Source organism: Cucumis melo, chromosome 11 (genome assembly GCF_025177605.1).
Source record: "Cucumis melo cultivar AY chromosome 11, USDA_Cmelo_AY_1.0, whole genome shotgun sequence".
NCBI classification, from domain to species: Eukaryota; Viridiplantae; Streptophyta; class Magnoliopsida; order Cucurbitales; family Cucurbitaceae; genus Cucumis; species Cucumis melo.
The window spans coordinates 22,805,759-22,828,910 of NC_066867.1; the positions used below are offsets into that span (position 1 = coordinate 22,805,759).

General features: G+C 33.3%; 2 protein-coding genes across 2 annotated transcripts; both read left to right on the top strand.

Moving 5' to 3' along the window:
- The first annotated feature begins 5,160 nt into the window (after positions 1 to 5,160).
- LOC103496364 (transcription factor TCP4-like) lies at positions 5,161 to 6,060 on the top strand. The gene has a single exon (XM_008458194.2). It carries the CDS (start codon positions 5,161 to 5,163, stop codon positions 6,058 to 6,060), a length of 900 nt encoding a protein of 299 aa, XP_008456416.2.
- Positions 6,061 to 16,476: 10,416 nt separating this feature from the next.
- Positions 16,477 to 19,266, top strand: LOC103496363 (uncharacterized). The gene has a single exon (XM_008458193.3). The coding sequence runs from the start codon at positions 16,593 to 16,595 to the stop codon at positions 19,038 to 19,040; it is 2,448 nt and encodes an 815-aa protein (XP_008456415.2). The 5' UTR covers positions 16,477 to 16,592; the 3' UTR covers positions 19,041 to 19,266.
- The last annotated feature ends 3,886 nt before the right edge of the window (positions 19,267 to 23,152 follow it).

Consider the following 23,152-nt stretch of genomic DNA (forward strand, 5'->3'; position numbering starts at 1 on the left):
TCACTCTTTCTTCATAGGACAACCACTCTTTCTTTTATCCTTGGAGTTCTATTTATACTAATCTTTTTCTCTAGTTAAACACCACCAAACTTCTATTTACTCGCCAGTTGTGAATTATACTTTACATGTGTCATCTTGTAGCTTGTCAAGCCATGCAACCAATCTAAACTCAACGCGTAGCCAACTATCAACTCGAGATTAGACACTCCCTTGAAATGCTAACATTATCGTCTCGGGAAGCCAAACTTCTTTCATGCTTTCTTCTTCTCACAACAAACAATAAACTTTAAATCCTTTTTTCCTGACTTTTCTTTGCATTACCTGTAACGCCCCAAAATTTTAAGGTAATTTATTTTGATTGTCTTAAGTTCAAATTTTTGTAATTTAGGTGTTACTTTGTTGATTTATTTGATTTATGAAGTTTGAATTTTACTAGATATTAGGAAAATATCTAATTGTTGTAGTGTTTGGAGTTCATGATTTATTTGGTTCTAGTTGAGAAAATTAGATTAATTATTTATCTTATTGTATAATTAATTAAATTTTGAAGCTAAGATAATTATATTATGTGGATAATATAATTAAGTAGGGATATTTATTTTATTTAAAGATAAAGATGATTGGTTTGGAGAGAGGGGGAAATTTGAGTAAAAAGAGAGATTTAATGGGTTTTAAATGAAGAGAGAGAAGAGATTTGTTTTATTTGGATGAGTTTGAGGAGAGAGGAAAAGAAAAAAGAAAAATAATAATTAATATTATTACTTTTATTAATAGGGCATTGAATTGCGTGTGAGTCTATTCACCTTCTTCTTCCTCAGGAAAAAAAACCCTAAAAGAAATCCTAGCCCTAAAAACCCTTGCGCCGCCACCCGCGCCATCCCTTTTCATTCGTCAGCGTCTCCGACGTCGATCGCAACCGAGCTGTCTCTGCCTCTGTCCATCTCCGTCTCCATTTACTGCATCGTCTGCCAAGTGCCATTATGCGCCAGCCAGCCGTTTCGGTCTCGTCACCCGTCAGCATTCGTCTGAACCGCACAGGTTGTCAGAGCAGCCGCATCTCCGTGGAAGAGGAGTCGCGCACCGTTCTTGAACCATCCGACTCGAGCCACCCTCCTCGGTCTGATCCATTGCCATAAACCCGAACTCGAGTCACGCGTGTGCAAGCCCCCACTCATGCGAGCCGCGCGCCTACCTTACCCGAGTCGAGCCACGTGCGTGTCCTTTAGTCGAGCCACGCCTGGAGCCTACCCTTACTCGAGCCGATTTTCCTCCTTCAGCCGAGTTGTTTCCCTACCGAACTGAGCTGCCTGTCTTCCTTCAGTTGAGCCACCAAGCTTATTTTTGGTTTTTTACCTAATTTTTGGTAAGTTTGAGTTGGGTTTTGGTTAGTGCCTAACAAATGTTGATTTTTGGACCCTAAATAATTTAATTATTGTTTAATTGAATTATTTCCATGGTAGATCGATTGGAAGTTGAACTGTGGAACCTTGTCCTAAATTAAGGTTGAGTTGGACCCGATCTCAACTTTGGGTAAGTTGAATTAACTAGATTTTTGGATCCTAAATTAATTGTAAATTGAGTTATTTTCTTAGCATTTTACCCTTAATGTTTAGGATCTTTCTTGGGAAGCTTGACCTAGCTGTCAGGATTTTAATTCTTTGGATTAAGCTAATCTCCAGGTAAGAAATTCTACTACTAGACTTTCGACTAAAATTAAGAGATCACATGTGTGTATGGTTATGCATGGACGATACTTAAATTGCATAACTCGATGTTATTTACGATGACTGACATTGTAATAATGATTGATGCTGATGACTGATGTTATGTTATGACTAGTAGTATGTTGATGAAAACGACTGCGTTATGCTTATGATTACGATGTTTGGTTAGTATGCTAGTTTGTTACGTTGTGTCATGCTTACGGTAATGTTATGTCATGTTACATGTTATGGATAGGGTTACTGTTAGCTTATTCTATTAGAGTTGTACCCACATGGGTGTCCCTTGGGATCACCACCTTTTTATGACTGTATAGTCCGACGGGATTACCATTCTATTATGATATTGACATTGACATAGACATGATTACGAGTGATTCGACGAGGTCACTCATAGCCCGATTGTCTTAGTGTTTCCTTCGGGTACACTAAAGACCAGTTGTCCTAGGTGTTCCCTTGGGTTCATCGAAGACTAGATATGTTCCTACGGGACCACAGATTGCACTTATTCGGGAACATGCCAGTTTAGGGGTACCACTTTACAAGACTCTAATATGAAGTTAACAGGCACCTAGTGGGACTAGTAGTGGGTCCCTTACTGAGTATATTTTTATACTCACTCTTTCTTATTTAAATTTTACAGGCAGAGGTAGAGGTAAGAGTAGAAGGAAGTCGGCGACTGATAAGAAGTGACCGTGGCGAGCCATAGGGATCACTTTGCTTCCGCGTTATGTCATTTGAATTGATGTACTTTTTATTTTATTTTATTTTATTTATTTATCTTTAAAACTAGATAGGACCCGAGTTAGGATTTTGTTTAATTTTATCTTTAAAACATTTGTTCATGAATTTAATAAGTATTTGAGGTTTTGTTTCATTTTTCATATTTGTTTTAAGAAATTTTATTATCTTTTTAATTAGTAATGACTTCAGTTTAGTATAAGGAGTTGGATCTTTACATTACCTCGACAAAACGCCTAACTTCTATTTTCAACAAAATACCTACTTCACTACCACAAACTTTCATCTGCGTTGTCTTTCTTTAAAATGCAACATTATTCTTCTGCAAAATGCCTCGAATTTAACTAAAATAACCATTTTATCAAGTTCTTTTTTATTGGGATTTTCCTTTTTGAACTTGCATGCAATAGACGTTTTCCACTAAAACATTACTAAGTCAGTTACAAATTGAATTTCTTTTGTAGAGTTATTATTTTAAAATAACATGTAATATAATACATATTTTAAATAACAAAAATAATGTAGTTAATATTGTGAAATATTATAGTTATTTTTTTTATCTTCTCTAATATAGTTTTGCATTCTGAACTTTTGAATTTCAAATTCAAAATCTAGAATAAGAAAAATAAAAAATTTATTTTCAAAATTTGAATAGTTTGAATTACAAAATCTAGTTTGCGAAAACAAAATTCAACGTACCCATGAAACATATTTATTGGATTCAATGAATATGAAAATATAAACAAAATCTATTTATCAAATCGCTTCTTAAAAGTTGAAAAGCTAAAATTATGCTCGATAATTATTTTATTTTTTATTTTTTATTTTTTATTCTTAGAAATTAAGCATTCCTTTTATTTCTAAATTTGCTGGTTTGTTATTAAAAAAAAATGATTCTTGGTTGAAATTTGACAACTAGTTTAACTCTTATACCCAAAAGTCTGTTTTAAAAAAAAAAAACAGAGAGAGAGTAAACAGAGTTAGTTTTAAAAAATGAAATAGTTAGGAAAATAAATACCAAAATGTGGTTCTAAACAAATGCATATAGGACAATAGCACTTGTTGATACATTGATATTTATGTGTGAAAATTGTAATCTACAAACGTCAGTTGATGTCAAGAATTTGACCACTTTTTGTGGCCAACATCGTAGGAAAGGAAAGGCTAATAGCTTCATTTCCCCCTAAGAATGGAAAAACATTAAATAGTTGATATGATATGATGAAGATGGTATTAAATAGTGGTTATATACTTTATTATTTATTTATTTCCTTTTGAAATAATTGGTTACGTTTTACTATTTTTTTTTACTTGTACAAATAAATTTATATAATTTTTCTACCTTTTCAATAATAGTGTAGCTTCAAAATTCCCTTGTTTGGATTGGGGCAATACTATGGTTTTTCTTTTTCATTTTCCCTTGACTAATATTATTGCTTTAATAATTTTTTAAAGGAAAAAAAAAATCATTTTTCTTATCCAAACAAAAACACAACAACATGAATAACCTCTCATTCTTAATGAAAAAAAACTCTACCTTCTTTCATTTCACCATTTCTCTCTGATATACCCTCTTACTAATAAAATCGTATTAGTAATCATTTTAAAATGAAATTGATGTGCTCTAAATATAAGAACCACATGATATATTTCTTTCAAATGAATGTGAGTTGTTAATGAAAATGTTGAGAAGAAACAATTAAACTACATTTACTAAAGAAAGAACCGTTAGGTTGAACATCATTCTAAACCATTCCACATATATTTTTGTCCAATAAACTAGAAAAAAATACTTAACTTGAACGTAACTCAACTAATTTAAAATTATATCATTGATGACTTTAGACAGTAAGAATCCAAATCAACTAATTTCTAGTTGTAGAACTCAAAAGAAAAGTCATCTTGAAAAACGATAGACTTATCTTATGAATATTGTAGTAAAAAAAAAAAAGAGGTGATTATTCAATTTACAACCACTCACCATAAACAACAAGGGAGATGAAGCATAATTAATCCATTTGTTTGGATAAATGTTGCTAAATATTTAAGGACTATTTAGAAACTAAAATTCAAACTTTATCTAAAACAAATCATGGATCAATTGTAATTAGAAAAATGTTATGCATGTTTGACTGCAACTTAATTAGAATTAGATTAGTGTACAACAAAATTTTGTAGATGGTATTACCTTATTGTAAAAGGAAAAAGAAGTGTTGGTGATGGACAGTGTCCAACCACTGATGTATGTTCCTACTTTTTGCCAAATATCATTCATTCAAAGGCACATTTTTCCTCTTACTTTCATTGGCCGAAATGCTACTTTCTCTCTCTCTCTCTCTCTCTCTCTCTCTCTGTTCTTTATTCTTCCTTTTCCATTCCAATGATACTTCTTCTTCAACAGAATTACACTTCTCAATTTCAAACTTCACCCATTTTTCACTTCTGAATTCTTCGCTTTTCCTTTTCATTTTTGGGATCTTCAAAAAACCCTAAACCCCAGAAAATATTTTTTTTTCCATTTTATTTATTAATTTTTTTTTTTTTAAAAAAAAAAGTAAGTTCCTTATTTCCACTACAATTCAGTACCTGCAGAATCTCCACTTGAATTTCAACTGCCTTTCATGGAGAACAACCCATGGATTCCAACAAACCCTTTCTCAATTCAACCCTAGAACAACATTCAACACCAACTACCACAATGGGAATCAACACCATCGCCGGTCAGATCTTACACGTCCCCGGCGGCGGCCTTGTCGTCCGATCCACTGCCCGCAAAGACCGCCACAGCAAAGTCTACACCTCCAGAGGCCTCCGCGACCGCCGTGTTCGTTTATCCGCTCATACCGCCATTCAATTCTACGACGTTCAAGACCGATTGGGTTACGACCGCCCTAGCAAAGCTGTGGATTGGCTAATCAAAAAGGCTAAATCCGCCATTGATAAGCTATCCGCCAATCTCCCCCCTTGTAATACTACTGCTCCTTCCTCTGTTCCTGTAGAAACAGAGACAAATGGAATTGATGTTGTTGTAGACCGATCTGAGTGTTGTAAAAATCATGATTTCTTGTTTCAAAGCCAATTTAGTGAGAATTTGATTCCTCCGCCGCCGCCTCCACCGGTTGAATCTGGAGTTGGTTTTCGGAGCTGTCGGAATTTAGGGTTATCTCTTCAAACCCAAAATTCTCCCCATAATGTTCATCATCAGACGGTTTTTTACACCGCTAATTCGGGAAATTCTGGTCCTGGATTTGACGATGGATTTGAGAAAATTGTGGCCTGGAACACTAATGTCTTCGGTTCAATTCCGATTGTTAACCAAAGCTCCACCGCGTTCCCGCAGAGGGGGCCCCTTCAGTCCAGCCTTGAATCTACAGTGCCGCATTACACTTGGAATGATCTCTCCATCGTCTCCGCCGGAAAACGGCATCCAAATCCGATTCAGGAAAACCCCTCGCCGTCGATTCCCCGCTTCATCTCGAACGAGTTGCCGCATCTTGACGTCCATGGACGGTTTCAGAACGACGGCGACGGCGACGACGACGGAAACGGCAACGGTGGAAAAGCCTCGTCTCGTTCTTCTTCATATTCCCGCCGTTGATTCGCCGGATGTTCGAACTCTGGTTTTTTCTGTAAACGGAATATTCCGGTGGGAAAGAATTGTGTATTTTCAGGTTTTGCTTTATCTCTCTTTTTTTTTCTCCGTTTGTGTGTGTGTTCTGTTTGGTTTTTCTATGAATTTGCTTTTGAGTTTTATTATAGTTTAAATCTTTATGTGTTTGATTTGTGAAACAATTTGGTATTAGTGTTGTATCTTAACGTTAATTAAGGACCTAATTCTCATTTATTCTCACTATCACTGTTTTGATTGAGGTGATTTATTATTTATATTTTTAGTCCAACAACATGAGTTGGTTTGAGAATTCCAATTTATCAACTCTATTAAATCTTAGTCAAAGTTGATGCACAATATTATTAAGGGTTCTTTGGTTATAAACTTAACTTTTATAAAACCAAGGGTTGAATTATCTGTGAGATGTCTAAACATGTTCTTATTCAAGGGTTTTGATCTCTAAACATGTTCTTATTCAAAGGTTTTGAAATGAGTAATACTCCCAAAACTAATTTAATTGTATGACAAAATTTTTAAAGAAGTACAAATATAATAAAGTTTATCGTTGATAAACTCTTATTAGCGATATGGTCCTATCACGAAAAGACATCGAGAGCTAAATCTAAATTTTATTATATATACAAATTCATTTACATTGTGTTGTATTTACAAATATTTGAAGTCCGTATGTTGTAGTTCAAAATTTCTCTTTTTTCTTTTTTTAACTATATGAATACCTATTAAGTTCAACTACTTCACGGACCCATGCCCCTAGCCCCTCTTTGGTTCTGTCTTATTGTGGGTATGTAAAATTATCTTACCTCTAAATTTCAAATGTTTGATACTAAATATATTTGGCTCTCATGTAACATTAACGGTTAAACTTACAATTTATAGAATACTAAATAAGTCAAAGTCTAAGCTAAAAGAAGTTATTAAAAGTTTATTTTGTAAGAGATTTGAGCTAGTTTTTATCTTTGACAAACCAAAATTCCAAGATATGAGATAGAACTTGATTAGTTTTAAAATAAAAATTCACTTTTGACATCCAATCAACATTCATTCAGACAATTTTTAAGTCCAATCAAATTTATGTTAGTATTTAAGGGATCGTTGGTGTCGAGAGAGACCCGTTTAGTCCCTTTTTTAAAACTCAAGGACCAAACGCACTTAATGATGAAAACTCAGGGACTAAAAAAATATTTTTTCCTTTAAAAGTTTAAACCATTGATCAAAAGTAGGTAACAAAATGAAGAAAGTTGGAGATGTAAGTTGTGTCTATAGACTTTTTTCAAAAACAAAACACAAAACAATTAGCAAATAGAGCCTTAATTATTCATCTAAATCGTTTTTATATTTTTTTTAAACTTACAAAAGCACCATATTATTGATTAGACATTATTTCGGTTCCTGTACTTTACGATCTATTCAACTTTTGTCTTTGCATTTTTTAGATATTCAATTTTTATATATATACTCTCGATAAATTTTAAATTTGAAAACATGTTCATATTTATACTTATTCATAAAAAAAAATATTGTTATTTTTTAATGAATTTTGGTAAGAAAAAACTAATTTCGAAGAACATACTTGTTTGGTAGGTAATTTAGAAAACATAATTTTGAAAACAAATAATTCAAACAAAGCGAAATTGTATTTCATGTTTTGAGATATTTATTTAGCCGTTCATTTAGAAATTAAATTTCGATTGGTTTTTTTTTAAATGTGTTTGGAAATATATTTATAAACCAGTGGTAGTTACCCAATATAAATGGTTACTAATTAGTTTATGAACTTACTTTTTATTTTAGTTTTTTTTTCAATAATTAGTATTTTGTTATTATATTTTTAATTTAACCAAAATAACCAAGTTTATAACTTGAAATACTATATTTTGTTTTTTTATCATTTTTAATAGGATAATTTTTGTAAATATAACAAAACTAAAAAATATTTACGGAAACAAAATCTAAAAACCCATGAAGCCAATAAAATATTTTTATAATTTCCAAATTTGCATTTGAATATTATGGATGATTCATCGTTTTTCTTCTTCTTCTTTTTGATTTCTTCTCTTTCAGATTTTATTCATTATTCTATTTTTAAACAATTTATTCTTCTGTTTAAAATCTTCCATTTTATCTTCATCATTTTCGGCAAGATTTTCTGAAGTTACTTCACAATTGTTTTAATATTCTTTTTCATATTCCTCATATTCTAGAATATCAAGATCGTTTAAGTATCATTTTAAAAGATCAACACGATCATTTATCATTGTCTACACGATTATTTAAATTTGAAGCATTTTCTCATCGTTTAAAACGAACTACACGATCGTGTCAATCGTGTTAACATATCAACACGATCGTTTAAATTTGAAACTTTTTCTCATCGTATAAGACGAACTACACAATCGTGTTGACATAATTACCACAATCGTTTACCATTTTCAACTCAATTATTTACCATGGTCAACACGATCGTTTAAATTTGAAGTATTTTCCCATTGTTTAAAACGAACTATATGATCGTGTTGACATGATTTAAACGGTCGCTTACCATAGTTAACATATTCGTTTAACATGATCAACACGATCGTTTAGCATAGTCAACATGATCATTAGATTTAAAGTTTTTAAGGATCATTTACATTGGACTGCACAATCGCTTACCATAATCAGCATGATCGTTTTTCATGATTTACACGATCGTTTGTCATAGCCAACACGATCGTTTAACTTGGTCAACACGTTCATTTAAATTTAAAGCTTTTTTCCACATTGTTAAAAGAGAAATACAAGATCGTGTATCATAACCTAAACGATGTAGATCATTCTTTTATATTGTAGTACACAATCGTTTAAAATAAGATTCTTGCACGATTTTTGGTATTTATCATTTATGGGATTTTTTCGTTTTCGAAATTGTTCTATACAGTGTAAATATTTTACCGGTTTGTTATATTTTTTACAAAAACCAATTTATGATATAATTATGCATTAAAAAACCCACTGAAAAAATTTAAAATAAATATTTTTTAGAATTTACATAATTTAGATCACAAAATTTGGAGAACACGAGTAAACAACATCAAATATAATCAAATTAACCTTTATGAAAATTAACCCTATTTTTAATATATCGACTTGGATGTGAACCCATGTACAAATGGAGAACACAACTGGTAAACAACATCAAATGTAATCAAATCCCACTTTTAAGTTACTATTGATTTATTACCATGGAACATGGATATAATGTAAATTAATTACCATAAAAATAAAGTTAATTTTCATAAATGTAAAAACAAAAATATTTACGGCCCTTATAACAAAAAAAAAAGTCCACGAAATTGGTACAATATTTTCATAAATTCTAAATTTCTCTTTAATGTTGCGGACAATTCGTCACTTCTCTCTTCTTCTTCTTCTTTACAATTTATTTATTTTCTCTTTGAGATTTCTTCATCATATCTTCCAAATTTTCTCTATAGGTTCATTAGGTTCCCCTACTAGCTTATAAAAAATAAACTTAGAACACTATATTGGAATAATTCAAATTGCTTGAATTAGGTAAGGAGAGAGAAACCGACAAATATATGTGATATAACTGTCGGTTATCAATTTGAGATAGAACTTTATACTTAAGTATGATTTAATTGTTAAAAATATGAATGTGGATTCATATTCGGAAGCTCGAAATTGATAGAATAGGTCAAAGTTGTAAAAAGTCAAAATGTTGACTTTTGACTTTGAAAAGTCAAACTTTGACCGTTATAGATCCAAATGTGATTTTAATTTCATGAAAATGAATACAGATTCATGCTCGGGTGGTTGAATTTAGTCAAGATAGTCAAAATGGTAAAAAAACCAAAATGTTGACTTTTGACTTGGAAAAGTCAAAGTTTGACTTTGACTTAAATTGTCAAATGACCATTTTACCCCTTGACTAAAGTTTGTGAGAAAATCCAACAAAATCCAACATTTTGTTGAATAATCTCAGTAACTCTAAGTGGGTTAGATGGAGGCTCATGGTGATGACACCAAACCCATTAAAAGTAACTGTTTTTTGAGGTGTTGAGCCATGGTGAAGTAATTACATGCATTTTGCATGAAAATTATTTATAAAATAGTTTTGAAATTTTTGTTTAAAAAGCTTTTAGAAATTTTGCTAAATTTTTTTCCTAATTTCTCTTTTGCTGAAATTTCGATAAATATCTTCACTTTTCTCTCACACCGAAGAAAGACAAAACCTTTCAATTCCATCATTTTCTCCTTAAAATCATTCTCTCAAATTTTTCATCCATCAGGTCCCACAACCCGGTTCTGAGTCCGGAGGATAGTAGGTGACTACTAGTGGTTGTCCAGTCAAGTTCTTGTAAAGATTATCAAGTAATCGGGAACTACGAAGGTAATTTATAATAAAACTCTAAATCAATTTAATTTAGGGTTGCATATTTATTAGGTGCAATTAGGTTAAAATTTCAATTCTTTGTCCACTACGCATGTTTAAATTCCATCATAATGGGCTTTTTTCGTTTTTAAAATTGTTCTATACAGTGTAAATATTTTATTGGTTTGTTATATTTCAAAAAAACTCCAAAAAATATTTACATTGTATAGAACAATTCTAAAAACGGAAAAAGTCTACAGGTCCACAATGGAAAATACAAAAAATGCCCTAGTCAATATGCAATTAATCAACCACATGCGCGCATGAGTAATCTTCTTCTAAACGATCATGTATTACAGTTTAAACGAATAATCTACTATCGTTTAATTCATGATACACAATCATGTAGTTCTTTTTAACAAAGAGAAAAAAAACTTCAAATTTAAAGATCATATTGACCATGACAAATGATTATGTTGATTATGAAAAATAATCGTGTTGATTATGGTAAGCGTTTGTGTAGTCCAATGTAAATAATCATTAAAAACTTCAAATCTAAAGATCATGTTGACCATGCGAAACGATTGTGTTAACTATGGTAAGCGATTGTTTAGATAATGTCTATACGATCGTTTAGATCATTCTAAACTAAACGATATGGGGAAAATGCTTCAATTTTAAACGATCATATTGATCATAGTAAATAATTGTGTTGACAAAGATAGACGATCGTGTTGACAATGGTAAACGATCATTTATATCATCTCAAAATGATATTTCGACGATCTTGATATTCTCGAATATGAGGAAGATGGAATAGCTTAAAAGAATCTTACTGAAAATGGTGAAAACGAGATGAAATAGGAGATTTAAACAGAAAAATGAATCATTTAAAACTAGAAGAAAGAAAATTTGGAAGATATGATGAAAATATGTTTTATGATATACGATTATTGAAAGATATAAAGGCCCAAAAATTAAGGTAATTTTAAATTTAATTATCTTAAGTTTGATTTAATTATGTTGGAATTATTGAGGTGTTAATTTGAGATTTTAGTTGAGAATTATTTGATTTTGGTGGGAATTGAAATTAATTAAATACTTATTGGAAGAATATTTAATTAATTTGAAGATTTTGAATTAAACTTCTGAAGGGATGAAAACCCTTTACAGCGAAAAATATACAGAAACTCAATTTTAATTAGAACCTTAAAAATACCAATACATTGGCAAAAAATATTGGTTAAACATGCTTTAAAAAATTACAGAGAATAAAACTTACGCTCGTTGACGACTCTGAATCTGCCAATCACCAAATTTTGGGGCACCACCACTTGAAAACCTTCCTATTCTCTGATTGAGATGGTTTGTGGGAACCAAAATTGGAATAAGGGAATGGAGAGATTTTTTTTAGAGAGAATGGATAGACTTCTTCGCAGAACTCTCTCCCGTTCGAACAAAAATTTGTTACGCAAAAAATTCCCTCTTCTTCAGTCGGAAGAAGAGGGAAGTTAGAGAGAATAATTGGGAACGTGGGAAAACCACCCACGTTCCTTATTAATTTAATAAATTAATATTAAATTAATATTAATTAATTAATTAATTATATTAATTATATTAATTAAATAAATAATTAAATAATTAAATCATATTTAATTAATATTTCATTTAAATCATATTTAAATGAATATCTCTCACATAACCTATAGTTTTAATTTAATTAATTTAATTAAATCAAATTTAATTAAATCAAATTAAACAAAACTATTAATTAATTCTCCAATTAATTAATTTCTAAATTAAATATCTTATATTTAATTTAATCCATAATTTGAATCATATTCAAATATAAATTTCTCTCATAACTTATAGTTTTAATATGTATCATATACACATTAAATTTTAACTTATAGTTTTAATATGAATCTAATTCACATTAAACTGATATTTGAACTTATTCAAATATTTTATTCTCTCATAATTTAATTTTGAATCATATCCAAAATTAAATTTATATAATAAAGTCTAATTAAAATATAAACTTTATATTATAATGTATCAATATACATTATATTAATTCCCAAAGTAAATTTGAACATTTCAAATTACAACCAATATAAATAAATCTCATTACTCTTTATGAGCTAGGAAGGGGACCTAATGGACCTACAGATCAGAAGCTACAACGATATGAGATTAATTGGCTAAACTCATTAACCACATTAATCAATATTCGTTAACTGTGTGTACACTCCACTAAAGACTCACAGCTGAACTCTTCTCACTGTAGATATATTTCTGTGTCCACGGATATAGACCAATACCAGTAAGTTAGTCTTTCACAAGTGTTCGTAACTCCAGCTGGGTCAAATTACCGTTTTACCCCTGGGTTACCTCTAGTCCTTAAATACCAGTGCTCCTCTAATGAACAACCTGTTTATGGTCCAACCACTAAACAGAAACCCCTCTCGTGCCATTGAGAGGGTAGGGCCCTTTGTTCAAGTCTCGGAGACACCATTTAAGGGAACACTTATCTACTTACCCTAAAGGTGGGAAGGAGTGAATTCCATCTTGTGTGATTATGTTCCCAGCTCTCCACTCGGTATTGTCCCCAAAATGATAAGAATATTGAGTCGGCAATCTGGCCACTCTCACTCGTATAAATCAAAGGACAATCCCTCGCAAACAGGAGTTCATAATACACTCAGGATTAAGACTAAGTTACCTAGGTCATCCTAATGAAATAGCAATCCGACTAGTTAACGGAGTTACATCTAGTGATTACTATTTCGTGGTCCAGTCTTATGCAAACTCATTGCATAGGATACCCTCACTCGCATGTCACATACATGAACGCATTTGATCAATGTGTCTGTATCAAATACAAAGTGAGCCGTATCCATAGTGTTAACAGGATAAGGTACCCAACCTTAACCCTATACTATAGACTCTTTAAGCTGATCTTGAACATTAATCCCTGTATGTCTCTACATACTGTTCAAGACTCATCAAACAGCTTAGGATGTTAGTTTATTGGATTTGGGTTATTAAGACAAAACTAATAAAATAATCAATAACACTTATTGAAATTAAATAATAAAATACTTTATTAATGACGGTCAATTGATTATATTTACTATCTACGAGTTTTAGGACATAAAACCCAACAACTTCAACTTTGGGTAAGTTGAATTAAAATAATTTTTTGGTCATTAATCATCCATGAAATTTATTATTTTTAATTATTGGGTTCCCTTGCTGTTTAGAACCTATTCCTTGGAAAGCTTTGACCATGACTATTAGGAAAAAATTGTTAGCTAATCTCAAGGTAAGATATTCCACTACTGAACCTTCGAACTGAATTTAAAAGACTGTATGTATTTATGGTTATGCATTGATGGTAGCTAAAATGCATAACGCGATGTTGTAGATGATAATGATGATACATGATATTATGTTGTTGATGATGCATGATATATTAATCACATGATAAAGATGTTATGATTGATATTTATGATAACTTTGTCTATTATGATATGCTACTTGCTATGGACAAATGTTCTGTTAACTTTGTCTATTAGGGTTGTACCTATATGAGTGTTCCTCGGGATCACCATCTTTTCACATATTTATGACTGTGTGAATTCGACGGGACCACTAATCTGTCATGATATGTTTTATGAGTGGTTTGATAGGTCACTTATACAGCCTGATTGTCTTAGGAGCTCGCTTTCGGGTTCACCGACAGACCAGATGTGTTTCGACGGGATCACTAAATTGTGTGTGTTTGGGAGCACAATAGTTTTAGGATAATTCCTTACGAGACCTTAATGGGAAATCAACATATACCTTAGTGGGACTAGTAGTGAGTCCCTGACTGAGTATATGTTTATATTTACTCTTTCTCGATGTTTAATTTTCAGGCAGAGATAGAGGTAGAAGAAAGTTGGTGAATGACAAGAAGTGATCGGGACTTGCCATAGGGAAACTTTTTATTGCTTTCACTTTTATGTTTACAATATTTGGATTTTTTATTGAATTTATCAAACTCATGATTTAAGTCTAAGTTATTTTTCTTTTAAAATTAGATAGGGCCCAAACTAGGATTTTATCCTCTAGCTGTTACTATTTATTTTTAATTATGATTTATAAACGAATACTTTAAAATTTCATGAAAATTTTAGTGTTCTCTTTCATTTTAATTGTTAAAGTCTTTATTTATTATAGTAATAATGACCTCAACTTAATATAAAGAGTTATGTCGTTACAAATGATTTCTCAAACTATGCTATGTTTGAATGTTTTACTGATGAACTATGAAAGCGAAGAAAATGTTTCAATGTTTTTCTATATGTTTTATCCTAGTCTGAATATTCTTTGTGACTTATTGTATACATGTGGTTAACTCCACCATGATGGTAGGGTTGACGAGCTTATAGTTTATAAGCCATCAGAAAGGGTATATCTTTATGCCTTAAAGGAGGAGGATTACAGTGAAACTTGTTTCCTATCAATTGCCCCGTCTTGGGATAAAGAGGTTTAATATTGCTTGTGGTTGTAGATCATGTCTTCCAAAAGCTATGCGAAAGTTCAACGTTTCAAATATCATGTGTTATGAAATGATTGTTTATTGATAAATTTTATTTAAGCTTCAATTTTATGTTAAACAGTTTATAAAAACTTATTTTATAAAACTATTGCTCACTAAGTATTTTGACTAACTCTTCCAAAATGTTTTCCTTCTTTCCAGGTACAGATTGTGAGTCTCCGTATGCTGAACATACTTCTGCCTGGCCAAATCAATTTTCAGTCATGAAAGCAAATGAATTTATTAAAAGTATCATCATGTCTCATACATTTTATATAGTATTTATAAAAGTTTCCAAATGGGTTATACTATGGTTTTAAGCTATTCTAAGTTTAAAAGACTTTCCCTTGCAAATGTTTTGTGCTTTCAAGTTAAGGGTCAACTAGAATTGTTTCAGAGGTAGATGATTTTAGTTAACATCACACCGCCTTTCGGGTTTAAGCAGGTGATCCGAGAGAGAGTGTTACATTATGTCTCTACATAAAGTTCAAGTTTACTCAAAATAGCCTTGGTACCTTAGTTTATTAGATTTAAGATTATAATATTCAATTTCACTAACAATTTCTCAATAACGACTTTATTGAATATAATATAATTACAAACTAGAGTTTTAGGACATAAATTCCAACACACAGGTCCACAATGGAAAATAACAAAAATGCCTCAGTCAACATATGATTAATCTGTCATACGCTTGCGTGCAATTCTTCTTCTAAACGATCATGATATATGCTCGTGTAGGAAAATGATACACAATACACGATTGTGTAGTTGTTTTTAACGATGAAAAAATGCTGCAAATCTAAACGATCGTGTTGACCACACTAAACGATCATGTTGACTATGGTATGCGATCGTTTACATCATATCCACATGATTGTGTAGTTCTTTCTAAACGATGGTGTTGATAATGCTAAACGATCGTGTTGACTATGCTAAACGATCGTGTTGACTAGGTAAGTAATCGTTTAGATCATATTCACATGATTGTGCAAGTCTTTTTAAATGATAGGAAAATGGCTTCAAATCTAAACGACCGTCTTAACTAGGTAAGCGATCATTTGAAAGTAATATTTAAACGATCTTGATATTGTGGAAGAGGAGTTGGAAGAAAGAAAGAGAAGATGAAGAAAGAAACAAAGAAAAAAAAAAGATGAGTAAAAATAGAAGAAAAAAAATATGGAAGAGGAGTTAAAGAAATCTGGAAGAGAAAATGTATAAATGGGTACTTTTTGATTTTATTATAGGGATCGTAAATATTTGGTTATTTTGTTATATTTACGAAAATTAAAGAAGAATTTTAGACGGTGATAGTTTTGTTTATTTAGGAATTTATCAAATTGAAAAAAACGAGAAAAAGTGTGGCCGTGATGGAACCAAAACTGGTTCGTCATTTAGAGCGGTAATATATTTTAGTTTAAGCATTATAATCAATCACTTGGTTTGTGTATTAGACTCTTGAGTGTATTGACCTCGACTTTCGTGTTCATCCCAAATTTTAACCTCCCCCTTTTTTTTTGTTTGTCCCTCGAAATTCCTATGGCGATTCCCGCTCTTTCTCCTTCCCAATCTCATTCTGAAGATCAAGAAGAAGAAGATCCAATCTCCCCTTTTCAAAACCCTAATTCCATGGACCACCAACAACCCGGAGAAGCAGCGGAAGCACCAGTTGATGTACAGCAGAACCACTTCGATCCTCCTCAATCTTCTCAAACCCTAACCCTAGATTTACCCGATCCCCAACAAAATTCCCCTCAACCTGACCCCCAAGATTCAGAACTTCAACTCAATGAAAATTTCATCAATGATCATGATCCTAGTGACCAAGGTGAGCCTACTGCTCTCTCTCCTCGAATCGCCGATATCAATGCCCTTGTTTCTCCCTCCTCTGTTTCTCGACGGGGTCCGAAGCGGAAAAAGTCTTGGATGAAACTGAGATCCTTTCAGGAGAAATCTCAAAAGAAGCTTGAGATTCTGATTGCTACTTTCAAACCTATTCCTTTTGTGCCTGCTAAAAGTCTTGATTTCTCCAGTCACGAGAAGCTTTTGAATCGATTAGGGTTGTGGGATTTTGTTCATACTAAGTTTGATACGCCTTTGCGACAAGATCTTCTTATGCAATTGGTTGCGAATTTTAACAACACCCAGAGGTGTAGTTATGTTAATGGGAATAGAATTATGGTCAATCGGGCTGATTTGGCTCGCGCGCTGCGGTTGCCAGTGAGGAGAACGACGTCAGTGGACAATGGTAAGAAAGAGCCTGTTGCATCTGAGGAATCGATTGCTTTTATTGAAGATTTTGTGTCCAACTGGTTGCTCTTACATGAAGATACTTGGATGATGCCCAATGAGATAATGCATTGGACAAAAGTGATCAAGGATGGGAAATTTGAGCGAGTTGATTGGGCAGGTTTGATTTGGTTTATGGTGGAAAAGGAGTTGATGCAATCTCCGCAATTGGTGAATTGTTACTATGCTTCACATTTGCAGTGCCTGATCCGGTCACAACGGGAAGATATATTGAAGGAAGAAGCGCCTAAGGTAGAAGAGAATGAACACAAGGAGAAGGTCGAGCAGGAACCTGAGCAGGGGCAGAGGCAGGAGCAGGAGCAAGAGCAAGAGCAAGAGCAGGAACAGGAGAGAGAACAGGATGATGAAGATGGGGTTTGTAACGAGAGTCCAAAGATAGTTGGGAACGATGACTCTATGGTTAAGGAATTGGAGGAACACAATATTGAATTGTGCCTTGGGCAAGACAATGTCGAGAAAGTTGATGATCATAAGGAGAAAGATAGTCTTGGGGATATGATGGATTTAATGGAAAACAAAGTAGAAGAAGATGATGAACATGAACAAGAAGAACAAGAACAAGGTCAGTGGCTTTTGGATGGAAAAGGTAGAGCCCCAGAGCTTCTGTTCAGGAGGTGTAATACAAATGAATTCAAGGAATTTGATCTTGGGGATGAGAAAAAAGTTGAATTAGAAGAAGGGGATGGTCAAGGAAAAGAAGAAGATGAGGAGGAGGAAGAGGAGGAGGAGGAGGAAGAAGAAGAGGAAGAAGAGGAGGAGGAGGAGGAGGAGGAGGAGGAAGAAGAAGAAGAGTTCCGCCTGTTGCCAAGGAGCAACGCCATTGATGGGTTTCCTCCAAGCCAATTTATTCAAGAAATGGAGACAGAGCCAATTAACTTTAACTCAGAATTTGACTTACAAGGTCATTCATCTGTTGAATTTCTTCCACCACCCAGAGATGATAACAGAATGAGTTCTGGCGGCTGTATACCTTTTGTTAGTAACAACAAGAGAGTGATCGACCCTGATATTGACAACCCAGCTCAGTCTCTTAATGGCGGGAACAAGAGGTTAAGGAGCGAAGGCCCTCTTGACTATGATAAGTGTATGGATAACGTACAACAGTGGCTTGATAAAGCAAGGATGATGTACGCTGAGAAAGAACAGGTTCATCAGCAGGCCACTATGAATCAGCAATACTTGCTTCACGAGCTGCAGCAGAGGGAGACCTTTATTGAACATTTGAGAAAGACAAAGTTTGAGGAGCAACAGAAGATGCAATCTGATATTTACCGGCTTGAGCGCGAGCTCTATGTTATGGGAAATCTATTGGACGGCTACAGAAAGGCATTGAGGGAAACAAACAAAGCATTTGCAGACTATAGAACTCGATGCCCACAATCCGATGAACCACTCTACAAAGATGTTGCTGGTTCTGGTGGTCTTGTTCTGAGTACCATGGAACTGGAAAGGATACGTCTAAAACAGGCAGAGGAAGATAGACTAAGCCGCTTAGTTATTGAGAAGAAGTTCAAAGCCCTGGAAGACAAGTTTGTTGACATATTTCATGCTCATCTGCAGCAGGTTAGTTCGTTGGATAGTAGGCTGCTTGAATTTGGAAATGAAGTGAAAACTCTGAGGGAATCACTTGCAAACAAGAAAGCTTCAGAAACTTCAGAACCCATTTCAAATGAATGATGCAATCCCCAGGACTCACTATGTCACTATGTATAGTTTAACTTTGACTCATGACTAGCTTGCTTCCATGGTGTTTACTCTTTAAGTTTTGTGTCTCTGTTTGTGCAGATTCAAACTGGAAAGGTAGTCCATTTTTATCTTTTCGGTATATTACGGTTATTCTAGAAGTTTTCGACGTAATATTATTCTTATTACATATATGATGATCGTTGAAAGCTTTCCTGTTGATTCTTCTTTAGATCTTTGAAAATCTGACCGATACTTAAAATTCTAAAGAATCCCTGATCGCAGGTCAAACCATCTAACTTTTGGAATGTTAATTGTTGTCTTGTCAATGTTATATATTGAGTTATTGTTCTACTTATAATTACTTATCTCCTGTAATACGTGATTAAGTATCTGCAAAGGAAAAAGTACTAATCGAAATATATTTTAAACAGCAAAAACATAAAGAGAAGGACAAATTTTAAAAAATTAATATCCTTTTCACCTGCGAGTAAAGTTGGTTGCTCTGTTTTGATTTTGCAAAGGAAGCATTTCTTAAGTCATATGGGGTCTAATTTTCTTTTATGTAATATATATGCAACGATTCAAATAATCCTTTTCTTTTTCCTTAATATATAAGAATAAAATGAAATGGTTATGAGGCAACTTTTGTGGCCAAAGGTACAAAGTAAACATGAAACGATTGTCATTCAATCATTCAATTAAGGATTTTTTTATTAGGATAATATTGTGCTATAATATTGTGCTTTATAGGAGGGAAAGATAAAAGATCTTTAAAGTTGATTACAAATGGGGTAAAAACGAAATTAATCTATATTACTCAATTACCTTGTGTTTGCATCAGCTCTTCTTAATTGTTTTTAAATTTTTCGTTAAATTTTTCTTCATGAACGAAAATTTTTTCCTGTCGTTTCTGTTTGCCCAAACTGAAAACTCTGAGACAAACGAAAAAAAAGGGAAAAAGAACAAGAACTAGAATAAGAGTAAGGAAAGAAATTAGAAAATTGAAAAAAAAAAAAGATAAAATGCACTTTTGGTCTCGAAGGTTTAAAGTCGATGTCTATTTGGTTCACATGTACATTAGTTTTGCTTGATAATGTGTTAATTATATTGAAATAAATAAATTAAAATATTTTAAACCATGTAATGGGTGATTGGCAGGTGAAATCGTATACTTTCTTTGACAAAATCACCTGGATTTGACAATTTCACGTCGCCACAAGTTGAGTTCATAGCCTGATACAAAGCATGCAAATCTCACATCCCTAACACTACAATCCGACAAATCGTGGTTCAAAACACGATCGAACTGAAGCTGATCCAGGGAAAAATCAAGCATGCAGTACATACGGGGAACAAAGATGGAATCCGACCGGCAAGAAAACATCCGCTAAGAGTGCCAAGGAGGTTGAAATGCAATAAGGGAAAATGAACTTGTTCCGAAAGGAAACACAAGAAGGGGAAGAGGCAGAAGAAGTAGTGGTTTAAAGGTGGCACTACCTGCATGGTTCTAATCATAAACACATAATGTGCATCGCAAAATTCTTATTATAATATATTTTTTAATTTTTTATTTAATTTAATTTTTATTTTTTTACAAATTGGAATCGAATTTTATTGAATTCATTCAAATACTAAAAGCAATCAATGTAAAAATAATAAAATACCAAATGAAATTTATGTTAAAAATAATTAAAAATACACGTTTGTGGTTAGAAATTACATACATAATGAAAACTAAAAACTTAAAACTAAAACAAAAAACTAAACACATAATCTAAGTGTCGGTGTCCCATGAAAATTTCTCGTCTTCGAACCTACAATGGCATGAAATTAAGTTTAAATATATATCACCAATAATATTAAATTAAAGAAGGTAAAAGTTGAAAATTACATACCTCAATGAAATCAAGGTCCTCCTCTCGAAGCCCGGGAGAGATCTTCAATCATTTTCCTCATTTCTTCCATCCACAGAGCCTGTGCTTCTATCAAGCAAGCACTTTCTTCATGCTTCCTGTTACTCTCTTCTTCTACTACCTCAAAATGAGTTTTTAACTCGTTAACCTCCCTGGCGTGGGCCAGCTCTCACTCGACAAATGTAGATGAAGAACGACCAGAAACGTGTCGAGACTTTGGCTTGGGACCCTAACCAAGACCTTTTGAGTAACCTGATCGTCTGTCCAAAACGGTCTCGCATATCTCATTTCTTGAGTGGTTGAGAACCCTCTAGGGGCTAAGACTAGAGTTTCAGCATTTGATTCTGCAAATAAATTTTTGTTAATTAAGTAAAACGTGTAAATTAATTGTTGTGTGAAACAAGACAAATGACAGCTTATAAACTTACATGCGCATCTACAGCCGCCTGCGAAACGAACTGGTCATCCAGAGCGTGTGTTTTCCTGAATAACTCTACAAGGTTGATCGGATGACCCCGCTGTACAGTGAGCTTGTGTTGTCGTTGTAGAAACAACTTGACGCCGCTACTGTGGTTGTAGGGTTGCTTCGCTCTAGCAGCCCTATTCATCAATGATTGCTTCTACATGTAAACAATCAAAATGTTACATAAAAAAAACAAATGAAGTGCCATTTGAGAACATTAAAAGTTATAAATCACTTCAAATTGTCAAGTGAGGTAGTGGTCGCAGAGGAACTACCAATCTTGTACCTGATTGCTCAATCTGAGGGGTGAGTTGGCACGAGCTTGTTCAGGATCATCGAACTTCTTAAGATGGTGGTGGTTCTGGCCCCTGAACTCCTTCCACACGGTGAGCATTTGATGCTCAACAAACTGAGTAAGTGTCGGATCAATGAAATCCAGCACGAACTACTGCTATAAAAGAAAAATACACACGGATTAGGATTGAGTCTATGTATATATGAATAGGTAACATATATGTACGAGTGATTTAAAAACGTACCTATAAACCGCCCTTAATGAGCTCGATGTACTCCGTTGTCACATCAGTCCACTTAAGAAAGCGGATTTGAAAAGTGTCTCGTGTTAACACGCCGATGGTATTGCTAAAGCGAACGACGTGTGGCGAGATAGGCTTGTCCTGGCCTGGAGCGATAGATATGGGGGATCTTCCCATTTTCTGCAACATATCTATCCAACTTCAGGTTCCTGGAGTGTTGTCGTCTTCTAGGAGTAGGAGCAGCAAGTTGAGAGACACCTAGTAAAACAGAATAATTTCATAAACATAACAAAAAGACTTATGCATAAATAATTGTTTATGTAACGGTAACTAACTAGATGTGTTGCCAACCAATGGCGTGTCTGGAATGGTATTGAATTCCTCAACATTAAAATCAAATAGATCATCGCTCTCATAAAAACCGGTGGGAAAATTAGACATAGTACCTATGGACATATAAACCAAAATTAATTAAACATATGAGAGTATGTGAAACTAAATATATAAAAAAATGAAAAAAAAAACTATGAATACGTGATTCGTCAGTTATTGTTCTTGGTCATCATTTGATCCACTTTAAATGGATAATTGTTCATCATCATTGTTTATAAAGTTGTTAACGACATGACGCACAATCGGTCTTTCCACCACTGTAGGATCAACATCGACTCTGCACAGGGTGTCGTTCTTAACGTGATGAGTGACATGATGATCGGTAACAATTTCAGGTACATTTGAACAAATAATTATTTATCGTCATCGTCTATAAAGTCGTCAACAATATGATGCACAATCGATCTTTCTACCACTATAGGATCAACATCGACTCTGCACAAGGTGTCATTTTTAACGTGATTAGCAACATGATAACCGACAACAATTTCGGGTACATTTAGGTGTTGATCCTCAACATCATCCATTTTGGATACGTCCCATATATGTTCATTTTGGACAACCTAAAAAACCTTTCAAAAGGTACCATTTTTTGGGTTGTCAATGTAAAAAACTTCATGTGCCTAGATTTCGAGAATGACTGGTTATTCAAGAAACCAAAAACGGGATGTGTTGATAAATTTGTACCCCAATTCCACGTGTGTTCTATGATTTTTGTTCTTGTTCGTGTCAGACCATCTACACTTCAATAGCCAAACACGATGTTCCATCAAATATGCCACATAAAGAACCTCATTT

Coding starts and splice junctions, on each gene's coding strand:
- LOC103496364 (XM_008458194.2), top strand. CDS start 5,161: ATGGGAATCAACACCATCGCCGGTCAGATCTTACACGTCCCCGGCGGC.
- LOC103496363 (XM_008458193.3), top strand. CDS start 16,593: ATGGCGATTCCCGCTCTTTCTCCTTCCCAATCTCATTCTGAAGATCAA.